This window comes from Balaenoptera physalus (genome assembly GCF_965194825.1).
Source record: "Balaenoptera physalus genome assembly, chromosome: 13".
NCBI lineage: Eukaryota > Metazoa > Chordata > Mammalia > Artiodactyla > Balaenopteridae > Balaenoptera > Balaenoptera physalus.
This window is the reverse complement of record NC_138892.1, coordinates 101,326,656-101,347,518: the sequence shown is the minus strand read 5'-3', so window position 1 is coordinate 101,347,518 and position 20,863 is coordinate 101,326,656. Positions and strand designations below refer to the sequence as shown.

The 20,863-nt window shown below is 42.6% G+C and overlaps 1 protein-coding gene across 1 annotated transcript in view; it reads left to right on the top strand.

Annotated features, from left to right (window-relative positions):
• The first annotated feature begins 6,555 nt into the window (after window positions 1–6,555).
• SLC2A3 (solute carrier family 2 member 3) overlaps window positions 6,556–20,863 on the top strand; it is an 81,418-nt gene continuing 67,110 nt past the window's right edge. The window contains exon 1 of the mRNA XM_082420267.1: window positions 6,556–6,638. Within this exon, the coding sequence (XP_082276393.1) occupies window positions 6,618–6,638 (21 nt within the window). The 5' untranslated portion in view covers window positions 6,556–6,617. The remainder of the gene's footprint in view (window positions 6,639–20,863) is intronic.

Below are 20,863 nucleotides of genomic sequence, written 5' to 3'. Positions count from 1 at the left end.
TGGGTCCAGAACACCGACCAGGGCACAGTATGAGGGCAATTTCAAGGTCCCATCTCCAAAGTGCGTCATATGCAGGGATGGTTTGAAAAAGAGGGAATCCCAAAACTAACGTACGTCGACAGAGCAAACTTCTACAATGAGAAAGTCATCTCAAAGTTGGATTACTCAGATTCCTAACTTGTAAAATAATGGCCAGAATTTAAAATTTCCAAGATAAACTAAGTGGTTTTGTTTCTTATTGTTAGTAGAGATAGAACTATTCTGTGTTCAGTATTAGAATTTATCAGTAAGTTATTTTAGTATCAGATATTTGATTATTACTGCATATTATATGTATGATGGAAGGATTACAACTACAATTCTAATCAATAAAAACACATTAGAACCTTTAAAAAAAATTGTGTTAATGAGAGAAAAGGGCATTTTGTTCCTAGTAATGTTAAATGAATATGTGGAAACATGCAATATTATTTTTAGGTTAATAATTCATATACTTAAAGAACTGTCACTTTTCCTGTGATGAGACCCAATAAGCAAAAGCAGAAATTGTCTCTGAAGAGACCTAGATCTCAAGGTAAAAAAACTGCTGCTGTGCCTCATCACAGGCCCAAGCCCTCCAGTGAGTAAAGATAAACCACTGGCATCTTGATTAGTGAGAACATGAGACACTGAGTCAGATAGCCTCTTGGGCATCAGGAAAATCAGGAGAAACACCAGGACCTGCTTAGGACCTGCCAAATGAACTTGGACAAGTCACCTTACCACTGGGCCTTCATTTATTGCGAACTAAAATTAGTATTACAGATAAATATTAACATTTAAGAAAGGAGGGGGGGAAAAGGTATGGAAGAAACAGTTTGTAAAAGGAACATATACAGTAGTACCCTCTTAGCACTTTCACTTTCTGAGGTTTCAGTTACCCATGGTCAACTGCTGTCTGAAAATATATTAAATGGAAAATTCCAGAAATAAACAATCCACAGGTTTTAAATTGCGCGCCACTCTACGTAGCATCATGAAATCTCAAGCCATCCCATTTCGTCCTGCCAGGGACGGGAATCATCCCGTGGTCCAGTTTATTGATGCTGATTACTCACTTGGCAGTCGGCTGCTTTATCAGATGTACTGTCATGGTATCACATTCACATAAATTTTATTACAGTATGTTGTTACAACTGTTCTATTTTATTGTGAGTTACTGCTGTTAATCTCTTACTGTGCCTAATTTATAAATTAATCTTTATCATGTGTATGTATGTATGTATAAGAAAAAACATAGTATATATAGGGTTGGGTACAATCTGCGGTTTCAGGCATCCGTTGAGGGTCTTGGAAAGTATCCCCCGTGGATAAGAGGGAACTACTGTAATAAGAAAGAAATATTTAAAAAATAAGGAAGGGGACTTCCCTAGTGGTCCAGTGGTTAACAATCCACCTTCTGATGCAGGGGATGCAGGTTTGATCCCTGGTCTGGGAACTAAGACCCATATGCTGTGGGGCAACTAAGCCCATGGGCCACAACTACTGAGCCCCCACATTCTAGAGCCCGTGCTCCACAACTAGAGAGCCCACATGCTCTGGAGCCCATGCGCCACAATGAAAGATCCCGCATGCAACAACTAAGACCCGACTCAGCCAAATAAATAAATAAATATATTTTTTTAAAAATAAGGAAGGCATTAGTTTAGTGAAGCTCTTAGTTCCCTTAAGGGTCTGAAAGTCTATTATTTAACTTTTTTTCTGGACTCCTAATAACCTTCTACATGGACCTCAACTTGTAGACTTATGCCAACCCTACTTAGGCCATCTAGTCCTGTTCAGTGACCCAGATTTAATGAGGAGAAACACAGATTTTTTTTTCATGTCACTGTATTTGTTCAAAAGCATTCCATGGCTACCAATAAAATATAAAACACACTATTTAGCTTGGCATTCAAAGCCCTCCTCAACCTGTCCCTAACCCATATTTTTCACAATTCCTGCTCCCAAAAAACAACTGGCATCACCTAAACAGGCGCTTTTATTTCTGTTACCATTTCCCCCCATTTCTACAAATATTCATTGAGCTTATTAATCAACTTCTATGTCCCAGACTTTATGTTGGAAACTTCAACAAGTTCAAAGATGAATCAGGCTCAGCCCCTGCTGGAGTGTGCATCCATACCAGCTTGCCCAAGACTACCTTGGGTTTAGTGCTAAAAGCCCCCTGTTGTGAGAAACCCCTGAGTCCTGGGGAAAGTGAGACAGTTGATCACCCTGGTCCCTGCCCACGAGAAATTATGAGCCTCTTAAGATCCCTTCTGACTCAGAAACGCTGCATAGATGCCTATTCTTTTCCCCAACTTTCTTCAAGGTAATTATTTTGGACTTCCCTAACAGTTAGTATAGTATTAAAGACTACGCCCAAGCAATGACTTTTATTTGTAACACCTCCTAGATGATGTACTCCTGGGAGGCAGAGACATCTTTCCAGGACTCCACAGTGCCTCCTAGTGCCTTATTTACTAATATAGTGACTATAAAATGAATGTATGTTGAATTGAATAGAGGAGAACTTGGACAAATTAATAATAGTTAAGGCTTTTTTTTTCTTTTTTTAATAAATTTATTTTATTTATTTATTCTTGGATCTGTTGGGTCTTCGTTGCTGCGCGCGGGCTTTCTCTAGTTGCGGCGAGCGGGGGCTACTCTTTGTTGAGGTGCGCAGTCTTCCCATTGCAGTAGTTTCTCTTGTTGCAGAGCACAGGCTCTAGGCGCGTGGGCTTCAGTAGTTGCAGCATGCGCAGGCTCAGTAGTTGTGGCGCACGGGCTTAGTTGCTCCGCAGCATGTGGGATCTTCCCGGACCAGGGCTCGAACCTGTGTCCTCTGCATTGGCAGGCGGATTCTTAACCACTGTGCCACCAGGGAAGTCCCTTTTTTTTTTCTTAATTAAAAACATTTTTAAGTAAACCACATATGGAAAAATGCTCAGTTCGATTATTGTTTTTACAAAGTTAACAGCACCCCGACAAAATCACAGAACACACCCCAGAAGTCCTGGTGTCCCTTCCCAGTCACAACCCCCCAAAGGGTAACCACAAATTTAGATTTATGACACCACAGCTTAGTTTTGCCTGTTTTTGAACCTTTATATAAATGGAATCACTCGACATGTCCTCTTTTGCACCTGGTTTCTTGCACTCAACTTCGTGAGATACATCCATATAATTGCAGGCTGCTGTAGCACATTCACTCTCATTGCTGTATAATATTCCATTGTGTGGATATAACACAATGTAATTATCCATTCTTCTCTTAAAGGACATGTGGATTATTTCCAGTCTGGCATTGTTATGAATACTGCTGAGATGAACATTCTAACACCTATTTTTTGATGAACGTGTGTATGCATTTCTATTGAGTATGTATCTAGGGGTGGAATTGTTGGGTCATAGGGCAGGCACATGTTCTGTTTGGGTGTTTTTTAATAATTTTTACTGAAGTATAGTTGTGTTTCTTATTGAAGAATGTTGTGTTTCTGGTGTAGAGCAAAGTGATTCAGTATACATACATATTTTTTTTAGATTCTTTTCCATTATAGGTTATTACAAGATATTGAGTATAGTTCCCTGTGCTATACAGTAGTAGGTCCTTGTTGTTTATCTATTTTATATATAGTAGTGTGTATATGTTAATCCTAAACTCCTAGTTTATCCCCCCCACTTCCCCCTTTGGTAACCATAAGTTTGTTTTCTATGTCTGTGAGTCTATTTCTGTTTCGTAAACAAGTTCATTTCTGTCATTTTTTTAAGATTCCACATATAAGTGATATCATATAATATTTATCCTTCTCTGACTTACCTCACTTAACATGATAATCTCCAGGTCCATCCATGTTGCTGCAAATGGCATTGTTTCATTCTTTTTTATGGCTGAGTAACATTCCATTATATACATATGTTCTGTTTTAATAAATATTGCTAAATATTTTCCAAAGTGCGCCAATTTATCAACTTAACCGCGTATGAAAGTTCTGGTCTCCCGTATTTGGCATTCTCTCTCTCTTTCCTTTTCCTCCTCCTTCATTTTAACCATCCTGGTGGGTGTACGGTAGCATCTCCTGTGGTTTTAATTTGGAGTTCCCTGATATGACCAATTCAGTTGCACACCTTTTTCCTGAGTTTATTGCTCACTGGGAATATTCCCTTTTGAGAAGTGTACTGCAGACATTTTTTAAAAAAACCTTGTCACTACTGCTTCAGCCCTTGTTAAAGGCCATGCTATCACTATGAGGCTCCAAATAATTCCAAGTTAGCTAGGGGACAAGGGGGAGAACAATCTCTCCAAAGCACCGGTCCCTCTCTTGCCCACCAACCCCTCCCCGGACAGCACCCACGAGGCAGCGCGGGACGACCTTTATTACTTCTAACCCCAAATTTTAAAGAGTCCTTTCCAGGAGGTGGAAGGAAAGACATTTGGGGCTTTTCATTAGAAAAGAGCCACCGGGTCCAAAAGAACCACTAGAAATTGCCCTCTGCCTTCTCAGCCTCGACCCCGGCCCACCCCGCAGAGTTGTCTGAGGGCACCACCCCCCGGGCGCGGAGGCTCTGAGAGGGAACCGGTATCTCTTAAAGCAGAAATGTTAACACCCTCTTAACGGCGGCATTAAGGATGGTGGGGCCCAGAGTCGTTTCCCCGTAAAGGGTTCCCCGCTGTCTCCTCGAAGACGCCGGGGCGCCGGGTGGGAGCGGGGTGGGCTGCGGCCCGGCCGGTCAGTTTGGCGCGAAGGTGAGAAGTAGGACTGGGACCGTGGTTGGGGGGACTCAAGAGCGCGACCCCTGCTCACGCCGCGGGTGGCTGCCTGCGTCCTGCTTCACGGAGGCAGCCGGACCCACGAGTCACGTTTTCCTCCCACAGAAACGGACCGTTCAAAACAGAATCCTGGGCATCTCGTAGCTGCGCGGGGGTCCTAACGGCCGCGCAGCCGGGCGGGCGGAAGCGCAGTGGCGGCATCGCTGTCACCCCCGGGCGTGGCCTCCTGGGACCAGCGGAGCGGCGTGGGTGACCCCGGAGATGGGCGGTTGAGCGGAGCCGCCGGGCCCAACCGCAGTTGCCCGGTCCGGGTGGTGGGTGCGCAGCGCTGTGCCTGTGGCTGGCAGGCGGGAGGACGAGCTTCCGAGCTGGGCTCGGGTAGAGGTGGGTGGTGACTCACGGTTGGGCGGCACTAAGGGAGAAGGGGGTCCTGGGGCTCTGGAGAAACTAGCAAGTAGCCTCAGAGTACTGGAGAGAATATTTGTTATTTCCTGAGCACCTACCGTGTCCGAGCCCTGCTCCAGGTGCTGGAGACCTAACGGTGAACGACGTGGGCGATGGCCCTGCCCTCCTGGAGTTTATACTCTAAGGAAGGGTTAGACAAGAAAATGCGTGGATGTGTAATAAAATGCCAGACAGTGATAAATCTTATGAAGAAAATATGTAGTAAGAAATGGGGAGGGGACTGGCATATTCACTTGCGGGTGGGGGAAGGAATGGGTCTGAGGAAGTGTCTTTTGACCAAAGACCTGAAGAAAGTGAGAGCCGTAGAAAAACCATCCAGGCAAAGTGAACTGTGCTGGCCTTGAAAGATACCTACCAGGAGTTTAAGTGCTATGCAAATGATAGCTCTGTAGGTTTTTGAAAGATGAAAATTGGAATTTCCTTAGAAAATTACGGCTCATTCATTCATTCACTGCAAGTATAGCACCTTACTTTTAAAGCAAAGTATATTTATTTGAGTTAGAAGAGTTGTAGAGTTTTTTGGTTTTTATTTTTTCCCCGAATGATGATGACCTGGAAGCCAAGAGCTAGCAGACAGAGGAAAGGAGAGACACTGGGGGGCAGGGGCTGCAGAGAGAAATGAAAAGGAAAGGGTAATAAGGAGGCTGTGGAATAGTCAAAGGAATGGTCTGTCCTAATTCTCCCCTTCCTCCTAATCAACTCAGGAGATAATACTAGTGTTTCACCATACATCTCGGCTGATCCCCAACTATGCATCCAAGTCAGGAGAGCTGCTCAAGGAGGAAACACTCCGACTTGATAACTGGTTAAGCAGAGTCCTGATTTCTGACTCCACTGCAGCTCACTGATGCTGTTTAGGCTCAGGTGAAGCTGTGAGGAGGTGGTTTATTTCAAATATTTTATTAATTTTACATGGCAAAATAAGCCCCATTAAATCACAGAATTTTATGACAGCAAGTTCACCTAATCCCTGCTCCTTTTGCTGATGGGGAAACTGTGCTAGTTGGTGACAGAGCAATGACTCAAAATATAGAGGTTCCATTTTGCACCATATTCAGCTCTTTCCGTTTCCTCTCCCTTTACTTGATAAAATTCTTCCCACTGGCTACTGAACAAGTGGAAAGACCTTTGTTGAGGACCCCAGAATTGAGTTAATCGAAGACACTAGAATTATATGAGGTTTCACCTACTTCCACAAGTACTTATTGGTGTGCCAGTGGGTCGGGGGGCTGTCACAGCCTCAATCTCTCAAGGAGCTTAAGTAGATAAAGCAAATAAATAACTAGCCAATTACAATTTACAGGAAGCAGTACCTTAAAGAAGAATTGGAGGGCGAGTCAATTCTTAGTATAGCAGAGAGATGGAGAGCAACAAACAGGATGTGAGTATTAAGAATTTATGTCAGATTGGTATCAGCTTGTTTTGTCATGGTTATGTTCGTAATCTCAATACCTGCCATCTCTCTAAACTTTTGTTGTCTTATTAATGTGGACCTACATAAGTGGTGGTGGGAGAGACTATTGTAGCCAATAGACTTGGTACATTCCCATATTATTTTTATTCACAATTAATTAGTATTTGCCATTTGTGGCATTTTGTGCTTTAACATCAAGAATAATCAAAATGATAAAATGTCCATGTTCAGCATTGTAGTTGCAAACAGGCCTCAGTAAAATTATACACAACTGGACGAGAGGGGATTTCCTTAAAAACTGCCATGACTATATAGGTGTGAAGAATCATAGCTGAATTTGCACCATGATAAGAACTCTTCTTATAGAGCAGACTCTAAAGTGTTACTGAGTCATATTACTTGCAAAGCACTGTGATGAAGAGTCACAAAAAGATATTAAAGAATTTATGACCCTTTGGCCTGGGATGGGGACTGGGTAGGCCTCATCTGGTGACTAAATCACATATTGCCTGAAGCAAAGGGTTTAGCCCAGGTGATCATATCCAGAAAGACTTCAAATAAGCTCGTTCTCAGGGAATTCACTGGAATCTTGAATGGCGGTCTTATCAGACTGCCAGATTCTTTCCCAAATTTTTTATTGGTCAAACTAAGGAAAGCAGAGCTGGGGGAAGAACAGGGCGGGCAATTGCTCTTCCGTAGCACATTTTCCAAAACATCACATCTTTTGGAAAATCTAAAAAGTCAATACATTTTTAAAGATGGTACGTTTACATGATAGTTGTTAAGGCTATTTTGGAAAGACATTGGTGGAAACACTGTGAGGACAAGGTGTGACACACAGAAATCAAGGAGTGATCCTTTTTTAAAATGTGTTCACCCCTTTACCAATGGTGAGCAAAGCCACTGTGCCCCCGCCCACCCCAGCTCCCACCAAGCTCCCCCTGCTGCATAATTATTTAATAATTAGATTTGACTATTTAAGATTGGATACTACTGTGTTTTTCCATTTCAAAAATCATAGGGTAGTCTACCTCTGTTATTTGTGGGCTTCCTAATTATGCCAACCTTATCATTATTAAGAAATCATATATTGTCGTTGTGGTGGTTGTTTTATTAAAAAAGAATTACGTGCCTGTGAAACATCTCAATAATAGAGAAATTAAAGGACAGAGTCCCCTGAATTTTAGTGGGAATTAAGGATAAGCAAAGGTTTAAGATAGTTGTTGCTGTTGTTACTGGCATTAAAAACAGTGATTTACATCATCTATAGCCGAACAAAGACAAAAAACAAAAAAACAGTGATTTTACTTTTGACAAGGCCATTTTGACATAGCCAGATGCAAATGGCTGTGAAAGTTTGTCCTATTTCATACCTATTAGCCAGACACTATAATTAACTCTTTGGATGACATCGATCTTTGCTGATTATTGTGACAATTAAATTAGATAATATATTCTCAGCACTTAGCAAAGTATTTGGCTGTAAAGGAAAAAAATCTCAGTTTTTCTGCACACGAAGCAATTCTCTGTGGCTCCAACTGGATGTCCTAAAATTTAACTCAATTCTGACACTATCTAACCGGATCCCACAAGTAAAGGTCTCAGTCCCACAAGACTGCTGCTGTCCCGGCCCCCATACACACATACCTCAGACACTGGTTGCAAGCCCAGGTTATCACCTGTGCTTCTGACCAACCAGCTAGAGATCAGAGGTTACAATGACCCCCTCCTTGGGTTCCATTAATTTGCTAAAATGGATCACAGACCCCAGGGAAACACTTATGTCTACCAGTTTATTAAAAGATATGATAAAGGATACAGATGAACAACCAGATGAAGAAATACATAGGGCAGGGTCTGGGAGGGTCCTGAACATAGGAGCTTCCGTCCCCATGGAGCTGAGGTGCGTCACCCTCCCAGTGTGATGTGTTTACCAACCTGAAAACTCTCCAAACCTACTATTAGGATTTTATGGAGGCTTCCTCACATAGACACGATCAATTATTAACTCCATTTCCAGCCCCTCTCCCGTCTCTGGAGGATGAGGGGTGGGCTGATAATTCCAAGCTTCTAATCATGGCTTGGTCTTGCTGGTGACCAACCCCCATCCTTGAGCCATCCAGGAGCCCACCCACAGTCACCTCATCAGAACAAAAGAGGCTCCTAGTGCTCTTATCACTTAGGAATTTACAAGGGTTTTAGGAGCCCTGCGTCAGGGACCTGGTCAAAGACAATTATTAGAACGAGAGATGTTCCCAGTGTTCTTATGACTTAGGAAATTACAAGGGTTTTAAGAGCTCTATGCCGGGAACTGGGGACAGATATATATATAATCTCACATTGGCATGTAAAAGATGTTAAATAGTTGGGAATTAATTATTATTTACATACATTTATTCGTGAAGCAGATGTTACTATCTGAAAACAAGGTTTAAGATCTTGAGATATGTTTTTTTTTTTTTTTTTTTTTTTATTTATTTATATTTATTTATGGCTGTGTTCGGTCTTCGTTTCTGTGCGAGGGCTTTCTCCAGTTGTGGCAAGTGGGGGCCACTCTTCATCGCGGTGCGCGGGCCTCTCACTATCGCGGCCTCTCTTGTTGCGGAGCACATGCTCCAGACGCGCAGGCTCAGTAATTGTGGCTCACGGGCCCAGCTGCTCCGTGGCATGTGGGATCTTCCGGGACCAGGGCTCGAACCCATGTCCCCTGCATTGGCAGGCGGATTCTTAACCACTGCGCCACCAGGGAAGCCCTTGAGATATGTTTTTAAGGTCACATAACTAGTGCTAGAGCTGGCCTGTGACCAGTATCTTTATGCCAAAGCTCTCTTTCCTTTCCTCTGTTCTACATTGTTCCCCTGCAGACAGATCAAGAGGTTCAGAATTCAAGAGCAATCAGGAGAAATCAATTGTAGTGTGAAAAAGATAACCTACATTATTATCGACCCATTGAATTTCAGTTCAGGCGGAGATCAGGAAGGAATACAGAGTTAGAAAACAAATGTAAAGACTTTCAAACGTCCTTGCTCTCCAGCCGTATGTAACTCTTTAGCTCGATATGTTAGGGAATGCCATGGAGGTAAAATGACACATAAACATCATTATACAGTTCATGAAGGGAATCAGACCTATTGTTCTTTCATTCAAGTGTTGTTCCTCTAACAAAATAGTTTATGGGGTAATAGATATCAATAGAATTATTTTTCCTGGAAAGACGTGGTTTCCACATAGTTCTCTGTGACTCACTTATTTATTCAAGTATTTCTTGAGTGATATTATATGACAGGCACTGTTGGTGCCTGAGACTGCCCTCATGGAGCTTATTCTAGTGAAGGAAGTGATAAATTCTATGGAGAAAAATAAAGTAAGGGAGTAGATGGTGGAATGACGGGGAGGGTTGCGTATTCTAAATAATATGGTCATGGAAGGCCTCTCTAAGGTAAATTTGAGCAGAAACCAGAATAACACTAGAGAGCCAGCCATGAGAAGGAGATCCAAGGAAAGAGTGTTTCAGACAGAGGGAGTGTGTAAGGGTGCTGGAGTGTAAAGGTTTAGCAGATTGGAGCAGCGGGTCAAGAACCTCTTCTGTAAAGAGCCAGATAGTAACTGTTTTAGGCTTTGTGGGCCATGTGGTCTCTGTTACAACTATTCAACATGGCTAATAAAGCAGCCACAGACATTATGTAAGGAGGTAGGCATGGTGTGTTACAATGAAACTTTATTTACAAAAACAGGCAGAGGCTTGACATCAAAAGCACAGGCCTAGATAGATAGATAGATAGATAGATAGATAGATAGATAGATAGATAGATAGATAGATAGGGCCTCACTAAAATTAAAAGCTTTTGCTCTGCAAAAGACCCTATAAAGATAGTGAAAAGATAGGCCACAGAAAAAATATTTGCAAAGCACATATTGACAAAGGACTTGCATCTAGAAAATAAAAAGCCCTTTCAACAAAACTCAACAGTAAACTATAATCAAGACAGTGTGGTATTAGCATAAGGTTAGACATATAGATCAATGGAACAGAACTGAGAGTACTGAAATAAATCCCATGCATCTGTGTTCAACTGATTTTTCAACAAGGATGGCAAGACCATTCAATGGGGAAGAATAGTGTTTTCAACAAATGTTACAGGGTCAACTGGGTAGTCACATGCAGAAGAGTGAAGTTAGACCCTTACCTCACACCATATACAAAAAGGAACTCAAAATGGATCAAAGACCTAAGTGTAAGAGCTAAAACCATAGAACTCTTAGAAGAACACATAAACATTTATGGTCTTGGGTTAGGCAACAGTTTCTTAGATATGACACCAAAAGTATGAGTAGCAAATGAAAAAAATAGATATGTTGGACATAATCAAGATTAAAAACTTTTGGACGTCAAAGGACACCGTCAAGAAAGTGAAAAGAGGGGCTTCCCTGGTGGCGCAGTGGTTGGGAATCTGCCTGCCAATGCAGGGGACATGGGTTCAATTCCTGGTCCAGGAAGATCCCACATGCCCTGGAGCAACTAAGCCCGTGCACCACAACTACTGAGCCTGCGCTCTAGAGACCGTGCTCCGCAACAAGAGAAGCCACCGCAATGAGAAGCCCGTGCTCCACAACGAAAAGTAGCCCCTGCTCTCTGAAACTAGAGAAAGCCCGCGTGCAGCAACGAAGACCCAACGCAGCCAAAGATAAGTAAATAAATTAATTCATTAAAAAAAAAATGAAAAGGCAACCCACAGAATGGGAGATAATTTTGGCAAATCATGTATATGATAAGGGACTTGTATCTAGAATATATAAAGACTATTACAATACAATAATAAAAAGACAAATAACCCAATTTTTTAAATGGGCAAAGGATCTGTGTAGACATTTCTCAGAAGAAGATATAAAAATGTCCAATAAGCACATGAAATGATGCCCAGTATCATTAGCCATTAGAGAAATAAATGCACATCGGAAATCACAATGAGATATTACCTCACACTCACCAGGTTGTCTATAATTGAAAATACAGATACTGGAATGTTTTGGCAAGGGTGTGGAGAAATCGAAACCCTGATACAGTGCTGGTAGGAATGTAAAATGGTACAGCTGGCAGTTTCTCAAAAAGTTAAACATAGAATTACCCTACAACCCAGAAATTCCACTCCTAGGTGTACCCAAGAGAAATGAAAACATATGTCCACACAAAAACTTGACTTGAGTGCTCATAGCAGCATTATTCATAATAGTGGAAACAACCCAAATGTCTATCCACTGATGCTCAGATAAATGAAATGTGGTATGTCCAATAAAATGGATTTTTTTTTTTTTTTTTTTTTGGCTGTACCACGTGGCTTGTGGGATCTTAGTTCACCAACCAGGGATCAAACTCCAGCCCTCGGCAGTGGAAGCGCCGAGTCCTGACCACTGGACCAGCAGGGAATTCTCTAAAATGGAATATTATTTAACAATAAAAAGAAATAGAGTACTGATACATGCTACAACATGGATGAATCTTGAAAACATTATATTGTACTAAGTAGAAGAAGCCAGTCACAAAAGACCACATATTATATGATTTCATTTATATGACATGTCTAGAGTAGGCAAATCCATAAAGATAAATAGTAGACTAGTGGTTGCCTGGGCCTGGGAGTTTGGGGGAAATCAGAGAGTGACTGACTGCTAACGGGTAAGGATTTTCTTTTGGGGGTGATGAAAGTGTTCTACAACTAATTATGACGGTGGTTGCACAACCTTGTGAATATACTAAAAACCACTGAATTGTACACCTTAAATGGTGAATTGTATAATATGTGAGTTATATCTCAATAAAGCTGTTATTAAAAAAAAAATCAACAGTTAATAAAATGGGCAAAAGACATTGAGCAGACATTTCACTGAAGAAATTATACAGATGACAAATAAGCACATGAAAGGATGCTCAACATCATTAGCCACTAGGGAAATGCAAATTAAAGCCACAATAAGGTATAACTATGTGCCTTTCAGAATGGCTAAAATGAAAAATAATAACACCATTTTCTGGCGAGCATGCAGAAAAGCTGGATCCTTCATACATTACTGGTGAAAGTATAAAATGGTGCAACGACTCTGGTATAGAATATGACAGTTTCTTACAAGACTAAACATGCACTTACCATATCACCCAGCAATTGCACTCTTGGGCATTTATCCCAGAAAAATAAAAACGTAATCATAAAAAACCTGTAGTTGAAGGTTTATAGCAGCTTTATTTGTCAGAGCCAAAAACTAGAAACAACCTAATTGTCCTTGAACAGATGAAAGGTTAACAAACTATGGTACATTCCTACCACAGAATACTACTCAGCAATAAAAGGAACAAACTACTGATACATGCAACAACTTGGATGGATCTCAAGGAAATTATGCCAAGTGAAAAGAAGCAAACTCAAAAGGTTACATGTTATGTGATCTCGTTATGGACTGAATGTTTGTGTTCCCTCAAAACTCATAAGTTGAAATCTAATCCCCAATGTGATGGTATTTGAAGATGGGGACTTTGGTAGGTAATTAGGTCATGAGGATGGAACCTTTATGGGTGGGATGAGTGTCTTTATAAAAAGAAGCCAGCCGGACTTCCATGGTGACACAGTGGTTAAGAATCCGCCTGCCAATGCAGGGGACATGGGTTCGAGCCCTGGTCTGGGAAGATCCCACATGCCGCAGAGCAACTAAGCCCGTGTGCCACAACTACTGAGCCTGCGCTCTAGAGCCCACGAGCCACAACTACTGAAGCCCGTGTGCCTAGAGCCTGTGCTCTGCAACAAGAGAAGCCACCGCAATGAGAAGCCCGCACACCGCAACGAAGGGTAGCCCCCACTCGCCGCAGCTAGAGAAAGCCCGTGCTCAGCAACGAAGACCCAAAGCAGCCATAAATAAATAAATAAATAAATAAGAAGCCAGAGAACTAGCTCAGTCTTCCTCTGCTGTGTGAGGACACAGTGAGAAGATGCCTGTATGGAAACCAGGAAAAGGACCTTAACTAGAATCCAACCATGCTAGCACCTTGATCCTGGACTTCCAGCCTTCAGAACTGTGAGCAATAAATGTTGTTTAAGTCACCCGGTCTATACTACTCTGTTATGGCAGCCCAAACTAAAATAGTCCCATTTATATACATTTTTTTCTTTTATTTGTTTTTCTTTATATATACATTTTTAAATGGCAAAATTATAGAGATGGAAGACAGATTAATGGTTGCCACTGGTTGGGACTCGGGGCCAGAGATGACTGGCTATAAAAAGAAGCACGAGGGATCCTTCTCCTTCTCCTCCTCCTCCTCCTCCTTTGCCTTCTCCTTCTCCTTCTTTTCGGAGGTATCCTTCTGATAGAACTACTGATATTTTGTATCTTGACTGGGATGGTGGTCATAAGAATTTACACAAGTGATAAAATTACATAGAACTAAACACACACACATAAGTGAGTGTATGTAAAACTGGCAAAATCTGAATAAGGTGAGTAGACTTATCAATATCAATTCCCTGGTTGTGATATGGTGACTGTGTTATGCAAGATGTTGCCATTAGGGGAAACTGGTTGAGGAACATATGGGATTTCTGAATTATTTCTAACTACCTTTGAATCTATAATTATCTCAAAAAGTTAAGGAAAAAAAAATTAACGACAATCAAAAACGGGGTAGGCTGCATTTGGCCCATGCATTCAAAGAACAGCAGGGAAGGAGTGTGGTGCATCCGGGAGAAGAGTGGCAGGAAGTGAGGTGGGGAGACAGCCCAGAGCAGATCACATAGTGCCCGGTAGTCCATGATGAGATGCTTACATTTTTTTTTCTAAATATGTTGGAAGGATTCTGACCAGGGGACAAATAAGTGCAGATTTATGTTTTTAAGAGATCACTGTTTCTGTGAGTGGGAGAATGGACCATAGGGGGCAAACGTAGAAGCAGAGAGATCAGTTATTGGCTGTTGTATTGGTAGAGATGACGGTGACTTGGGCAACAGTGGTAGTAACGGGTAGTAAAAACTGCCAGATTCAACAGGCAGGACTTGCTAATGAATTGGGCATGGGGTTCAAACGTAATACAGAAGTCAATATTAGTTCCTCTATTTTTAGCTTAAGCAATTGAGGTAGGAAATTGGAGGAAGAACAAGTTAGGAGAGGAGTGAGCAGGAGCCTGGGGCACTCCTGGCTTTGAGATTCTCATTAGCCCTCCATGTGGAGACATCCAAGTCTACAGCCGAAAGACCAGGTCCAACTGGAGACTGAGATTTCATGTAAATGGTATTTAAAACCGTGGGCCTGGAGGAGAGAACCCAGGGAGTGAGTGTGTGTAGAAAAGTGTCTTAAGGATTGAACCTTGGGAACATTACAGCATTTAGAAATGCTGATAAAAGGCAGTAAGATAAATGAGAAACCAGAGCAAATTGGTGTATGAAAAGCCAAGGGAAGAAATTTACTCGAACAAGGAGAGAGTGATGAGTTTTGTCAGATGTTTTGGAGTGGTCAAGCTAGAAGGATAGAGAATTGACCCTTGGATTTGATAAGATGGAGTTCGATGATGACCTTGATAGGATTCGTTCAAACAGCAGGAGGGACAAAAGCCTAATTGGAGTAGGTTTAATAGAGAATGGTTTAAGGAATTGGAGGAATTTACATTAAAGGGGCGCTCACCTTGAGAAGGGACTTGAGGTCAAGAGAAGAATTATTTCTTTCATTACTCTGAAGGAATGGATGTATTATAAGAATTTTTTATGGTGAAAAATTTTATATTTAGAATTAATCAGCTAGACTCAGGTTAGATGATCCTAATTTTGTTGGCAACCTCTAAAGCATCATAATCAGGAGCCAGTCGGACACATGCCTTCTTCTGTCCATCAGGCCTGATCAGGGAGTTGACCTTGGGCCATGTAAGTGTCACAGAGCTTCTTCACAGCCTGTTTGATCTGGTGCTTGTTGGCCTTGACCTCCACAATGAACACAAATATGTTGTTGTCTTCTGTCTTCTTCATGGCTGACCCACGTCAGGGGGGCTTGATGATGGCGTAGTGGTCAAGCTCGTTTCTCCGGGGGGCGCTCTTCCAGGGATATTGGGTTGCCTTCAGAGGCGCAGTGTGTGGACGCCTTTCAGTGCTGCTTCCTTCGCTTTCAGCATCGTCTTTGTGAACAAGGCAAGAATTTCGCAAATGAACACCTTGATACCCACCCCTGCTTAAGAAATTGAGTCTTGTATGTATTGTAAGATTCTCCTCTAGCTTCTTACCATGCCAGAAGTATCTACTTTTCTGAAGTTTGTCTTTATCTAAGGGAAAGTGTTGTTAAGAGACATGATATGGATCTGGTAGAAAGGGAAAATTTGATGATATAAGGGAAATGCTTTTAGGACAAAATTCTTGAGTAAGGTCAGAGGTAAAGGGATCCAGTTCTGTGGTGGATGGGCTAGCCTTAGGAGATGTTAGACAATCAGTCTATTTCAACAAGAAGCAAGCTGAGTGTGTGGATACTGATTCAGTCAAATTAGATTTGGTAGGGAAGTAGGAAGATGAGAAATTTCTTTAGTTTTTCAAAGAAATAAGAAATGAGATTATCAGCTAAGTGTGAAAAAGGACAGGAGATCCTGGAAATTTGAGTCGAGAGGAAAAAGTGTGAAACTGTTTTCTTGGACAACAGGTAGTGAATCGATTTGGGAAAATAAAGCTTTGCAGAGCAGTGGGAGAGCCCACTTGAGATTATCATCTAATTTAATGTGAGACCAGTTAGCACGGTTGTGGATTTTTCTCCAGTTATGTTTATTTAGTTAGTGAATGCAAGCAAGCAGAGTAATTAGAGCTGGATTTAACAAGGGTTGGGGTTTTACCAAGGAATAATACAGCAGGAGGGAAAGAACTGCTAGAGAGTTGCAAGTTTATGCAAAAGAGTGTTTAGAGTGATGAATCAAACAATTTAAGTTGGGAGATACAGAAAGTAAAGATAGAAGGATGATGGGCAGTGAAAATTTGATAGAGTCAATAGCTTAAAAATCCTACTTCTGTCCAGAAATTGTTGAAGAGGCGGTAACAATCAGTGTGAGATACAAGAAATAGAAGTTTTGGAAGGAGTGCATTTATTACTAATAACCAGGGTTAGGGTGTCACCATGAGAATAAGTGACTAAGGTGGGCTGGAAAACAAGATGATTGGAAATGAGCGGATAAGACACTGAGGCCAGCGCATGGGATGAATTGTTTCCAAGGATGACGAAGTCACTAGAAATGAGGACAGTAGGAGTTGTGTAACCAAGAGAATGAGTCAGGTTTTTAAATTTCCAGTGAATGAGGGGAAGTGGCCCAGGAGATCAGCAGATTGCAATATCCTGATGGCATGTACTTCAAAGGGCCTGAGTCTTTGAGGCACTAGAGGAGGAGAAATAGTTCGGATTAGGCAATGTGGAGTTCCCTGACTTATAATGAAATGCTGACCCCACTCTGGGACTTGTAGAGGAGTGAGATCCTCTAACTCGAAAGTTCAGAAAAAGGGATCATGGCATTTACACTGGACTATGAAAGATGAAGTGAATTTTGAGAGAAACAGATTTGGAAGGATGTTTCCAGCCAGAGAAGATGCTGTTACCCAAGCAGAGGGAGCTAACCCTGGCAGTTCCATCCGCGACTGGTGCTTCTTGCCAATCTGCCTTCAGGCCTCTCCCCGTGTCACTGAGAGCGTCCTGGTGTCGCCAGGTCTGGTTAGCAATCGGCCGCCAGGTGGCGATGTGTGCCCTTGGGGCTCCCTTCCTGGTCCTGTGGGTTCACAGGGGCTGGAAATGAGAATCCAGCTGAGTCCAGATGAGGTGAGCTGGTGATGGGTTGGTGTATTTAGTTAGGCCTGAGAGTGCTGTCCTAGCAATGAATCGGCAAAGCCCCCAAGAGAAGAGAATAAAGTTGAGAACATTTAGGCAAAAGATCAAGCAGAAGGTAAAAGGAAAGGAAGCTGTTCATGATAGGCTTTTTTTTTTTTTTTGGCTGCATTGGGTCTTTGTTGCTGAGCAGGCTTTCTCTAGTTGCGGCGAGCAGGGGCTGCTCTTCGTTGCAGTGCGCGGGCTTCTCATCGCGGTGGCTTCTCTTGTTGCAGAGCACGGGCTCTAGGCACACAGGCTTCAGTAGTTGTGCTGCGAGGGCTCAGCGGTTGTGGCTCGCGGGCTCTAGAGCACAGGCTCAGTAGTTGTGGCGCACGGGCTTAGTTGCTCCGCGGTATGTGGGATCTTCCTGGACCAGGGCTCGAACCCGTGTCCCCTGCATTGGCAGGCGGTTTCTCAACCACTGCGCCACCAGGGAAGCCCCAAGGAAGAACTGGATTCTTAACCACTGCGCCACCAGGGAAGTCCCCACACAATAGGTTTTGATGGGGTATAAGATATAGAACCACAGAGAAAGGAAGAGATTTAGGGTGGAGGGTGGGTGCCAGAGCAACACAGAAAGAAAGAAGCAGTGATCTCCCTTTTGGCTTGTTTACTCAGAAAATAATTTTGAAAACCTATGTACCCCCCACCTCACACACACACACACATTTTTAAGTTGACATCTGAAATAATTTATTTTGGGCTTCCCTGGTGGTGCAGGGGATTAAAATAATTTATTTTAATGTTTAAATAACTTTCAGGTATTAATTTCTTCTGTCTTGAATGTTTTTGGGGCCGTTTTTAGCTTTTCTGGTAACTTTGTGCAAATTAGGAAAAAGGGTCTCTTTGGGAAAAAGCAGACTGGACAGTTTTCTAGAGACAGTCCCGCTGTGCAGAGTAAAGGTGCCCCTCCTTCTGGCTGAGGAACAGGGCTGGCCAGTGACACAGGAGCAGCGGCTGTATTTCAGGCTCCACTTGCCCCTAAACTACAACCAGCCCACAGGCCTTGTAGACTTTTTTTTTTTTTTTGCCCTTGGTAAAAACCTTTGAATACAGACATAGCTCATGCAGTATGTGGAATTATCAACTAAATGACAAAGCCATTGCTCATGGGCAAACCAGTAAGCCAAGTCAGACTTCTTTTCTGTCAGAAAAAAGTCTGACTTTCTTTCTTATTTCAAATAAAAATGTTAACTTCTGTCCCCGTGTCAACCATCTTACTTCTCACTTCTAAGACAAACAGATGCTCTGGAACTTTGCTGAGGGTTTCTTAACCAGATGATGCTTCTAAAACTTTAGTACATTTAAGATTCGCTTCGAAGGCTTGTTATTGTTAAGACAGATTTCTTGGCCCTACCCTTCAGAGAGTCTGACCCAGCAGGTGTGGAGCGGAGCTGTAAATTTGCACGTCTGACAAGCTCCCAGGAGATGCTGGTGTCGCCCATCCACAGATGAGCATCCTCTGAGTAGCACTGGGAAGGTGCTTCGCCCTTTAACAGTTGCCATCAATGCCGCATTGACTGTCAGAGCCCTCTCCCTCAGCAACTACGCGCTCCCAAGTTGTGCCCGTTGCACCATAGTAAAAATTTAAGATGGGTTAGAGATGAGCTTTTCTTTTACAAAGTAGGAGAAAGCAGTGAAAAGAAAGATGGGAAAGAAAAAAGAACAAACCAGCCACATTCTTTTTTTTTGAGTTACTCTTTTTATTTATTTATTTATTTTATTTATTTATGGCTGTGTTGGGTCTTCGTTTCTGTGCGAGGGCTTTCTCTAGTTGTGGCAAGCGGGGGCCACTCTTCACCGCGGTGCGCGGGCCTCTCACCATCGCGGCCTCTCCTGTTGCAGAGCACAGGCTCCAGACGCGCAGACTCAGTCATTGTGGCTCACGGGCCCAGCTGCTCCGTGGCATGTGGGATCTTCCCAGACCAGGGCTCGAACCTGTGTCTCCTGCATTGGCAGGCAGATTCTCAACTGCTGCGCCACCAGGGAAGCCCCCAGGCACATTCTTAAGAAAAACAATTTTAGCAAAGAAAACTCATGAAAGTTGAAGATTTGGAAAATTATTTTATTGAAAATGGGTGGAGAGGAAAGGTAGGGATGACTAACTAGGTGGAGCATAGAGGACTTCTGAGGCAGTGAAAGTACACTCTGTGATACCATAATGCTAGCTGCAAGTCATTACACATTTGCCCAAACACAGAATGTACACCACCAAGAGTAAACTCTAATGTAAACTATGTAGGTTCATCAACTCTAACCAATGTACCATTCTGGTGGGAGATGTTGCTAATGCATCTTAAAAAAAGAAAAAGATAGCCCAGTATGAAGGCTACTGGAGTAAAATTGTGTGCAAAATGATACGGCTAATTAATTATAACTTAAGAAAAAGTCTACTTCCTGTTATTAGACTGGTGTCTTAAGAAGAGGAGCGTTTGTGGACCGGGAGGAACAGTGGTAAATGTTTAGGGTAAGGAAGGCATCACAGCCACATCAAGGAGAAGAAGGGTGGGGTCTTCCCCGGTGGCACAGTGGTTGAGAATCTGCCTGCCAATGCAGGGGACACGGGTTCGAGCCCTGGTCTGGGAAGATCCCACGTGCCGCGGAGTAGCTGGGCCGGTGCACCACAACTACTGAGCCTGCGCGTCTGGAGCCTGTGCTCGGCAACAAGAGAGGCCGCGATAGTGAGAGGCCCGCGCACCACTTGCCGCAACCGGAGAAAGCCCTCGCACAGAAACGAAGACCCAACACAGCCAAAAATAAATAAATAGATAAATAAATTTATAAAAAAAAAAAAAAAAAAGAAGAAGAATAAGGGTTATATCCCACGACCTATTTAGATTTCTTCTTATCGTCCCAACATTGCTGATAAAACCATTTGGGGAGCAAGGGTGAGGTGGGCGGTCATCAGAAAACAAGTAGGAACTGGAATTGACATAACTGTCTTAAGAGGATGTAAGGATACGTCCAGAGTGATAGTTAAGGGGTTATCCTGGGAAGTGATAAAGTGATGAAGTTATGGTACGTACCAGGCAAATGATACTCACTGGTTTCCCAAGCTGCGTATAGAGAGCAATGCCTTTGAGGGAAGTCTGCCTGTGGGGTGAGCCATTGCATGACCTCTGGTTAAGGAATCCTCACTGCCTATACGGTGTGGGACTCAGCGCAGTGACAGCTTAGCGCTCTACAATTTTCAAAGCACTTTAATTTATATTATTTAATCCTTCCAATAAGTCCATGCCTGTCACCATTCTACTGATCAGCCAAGGTCATGCAGTTGGGAATAGGCCTTTCACTTTATACCATAAATTTTTCTAACATCTGAAGCTGCCCAA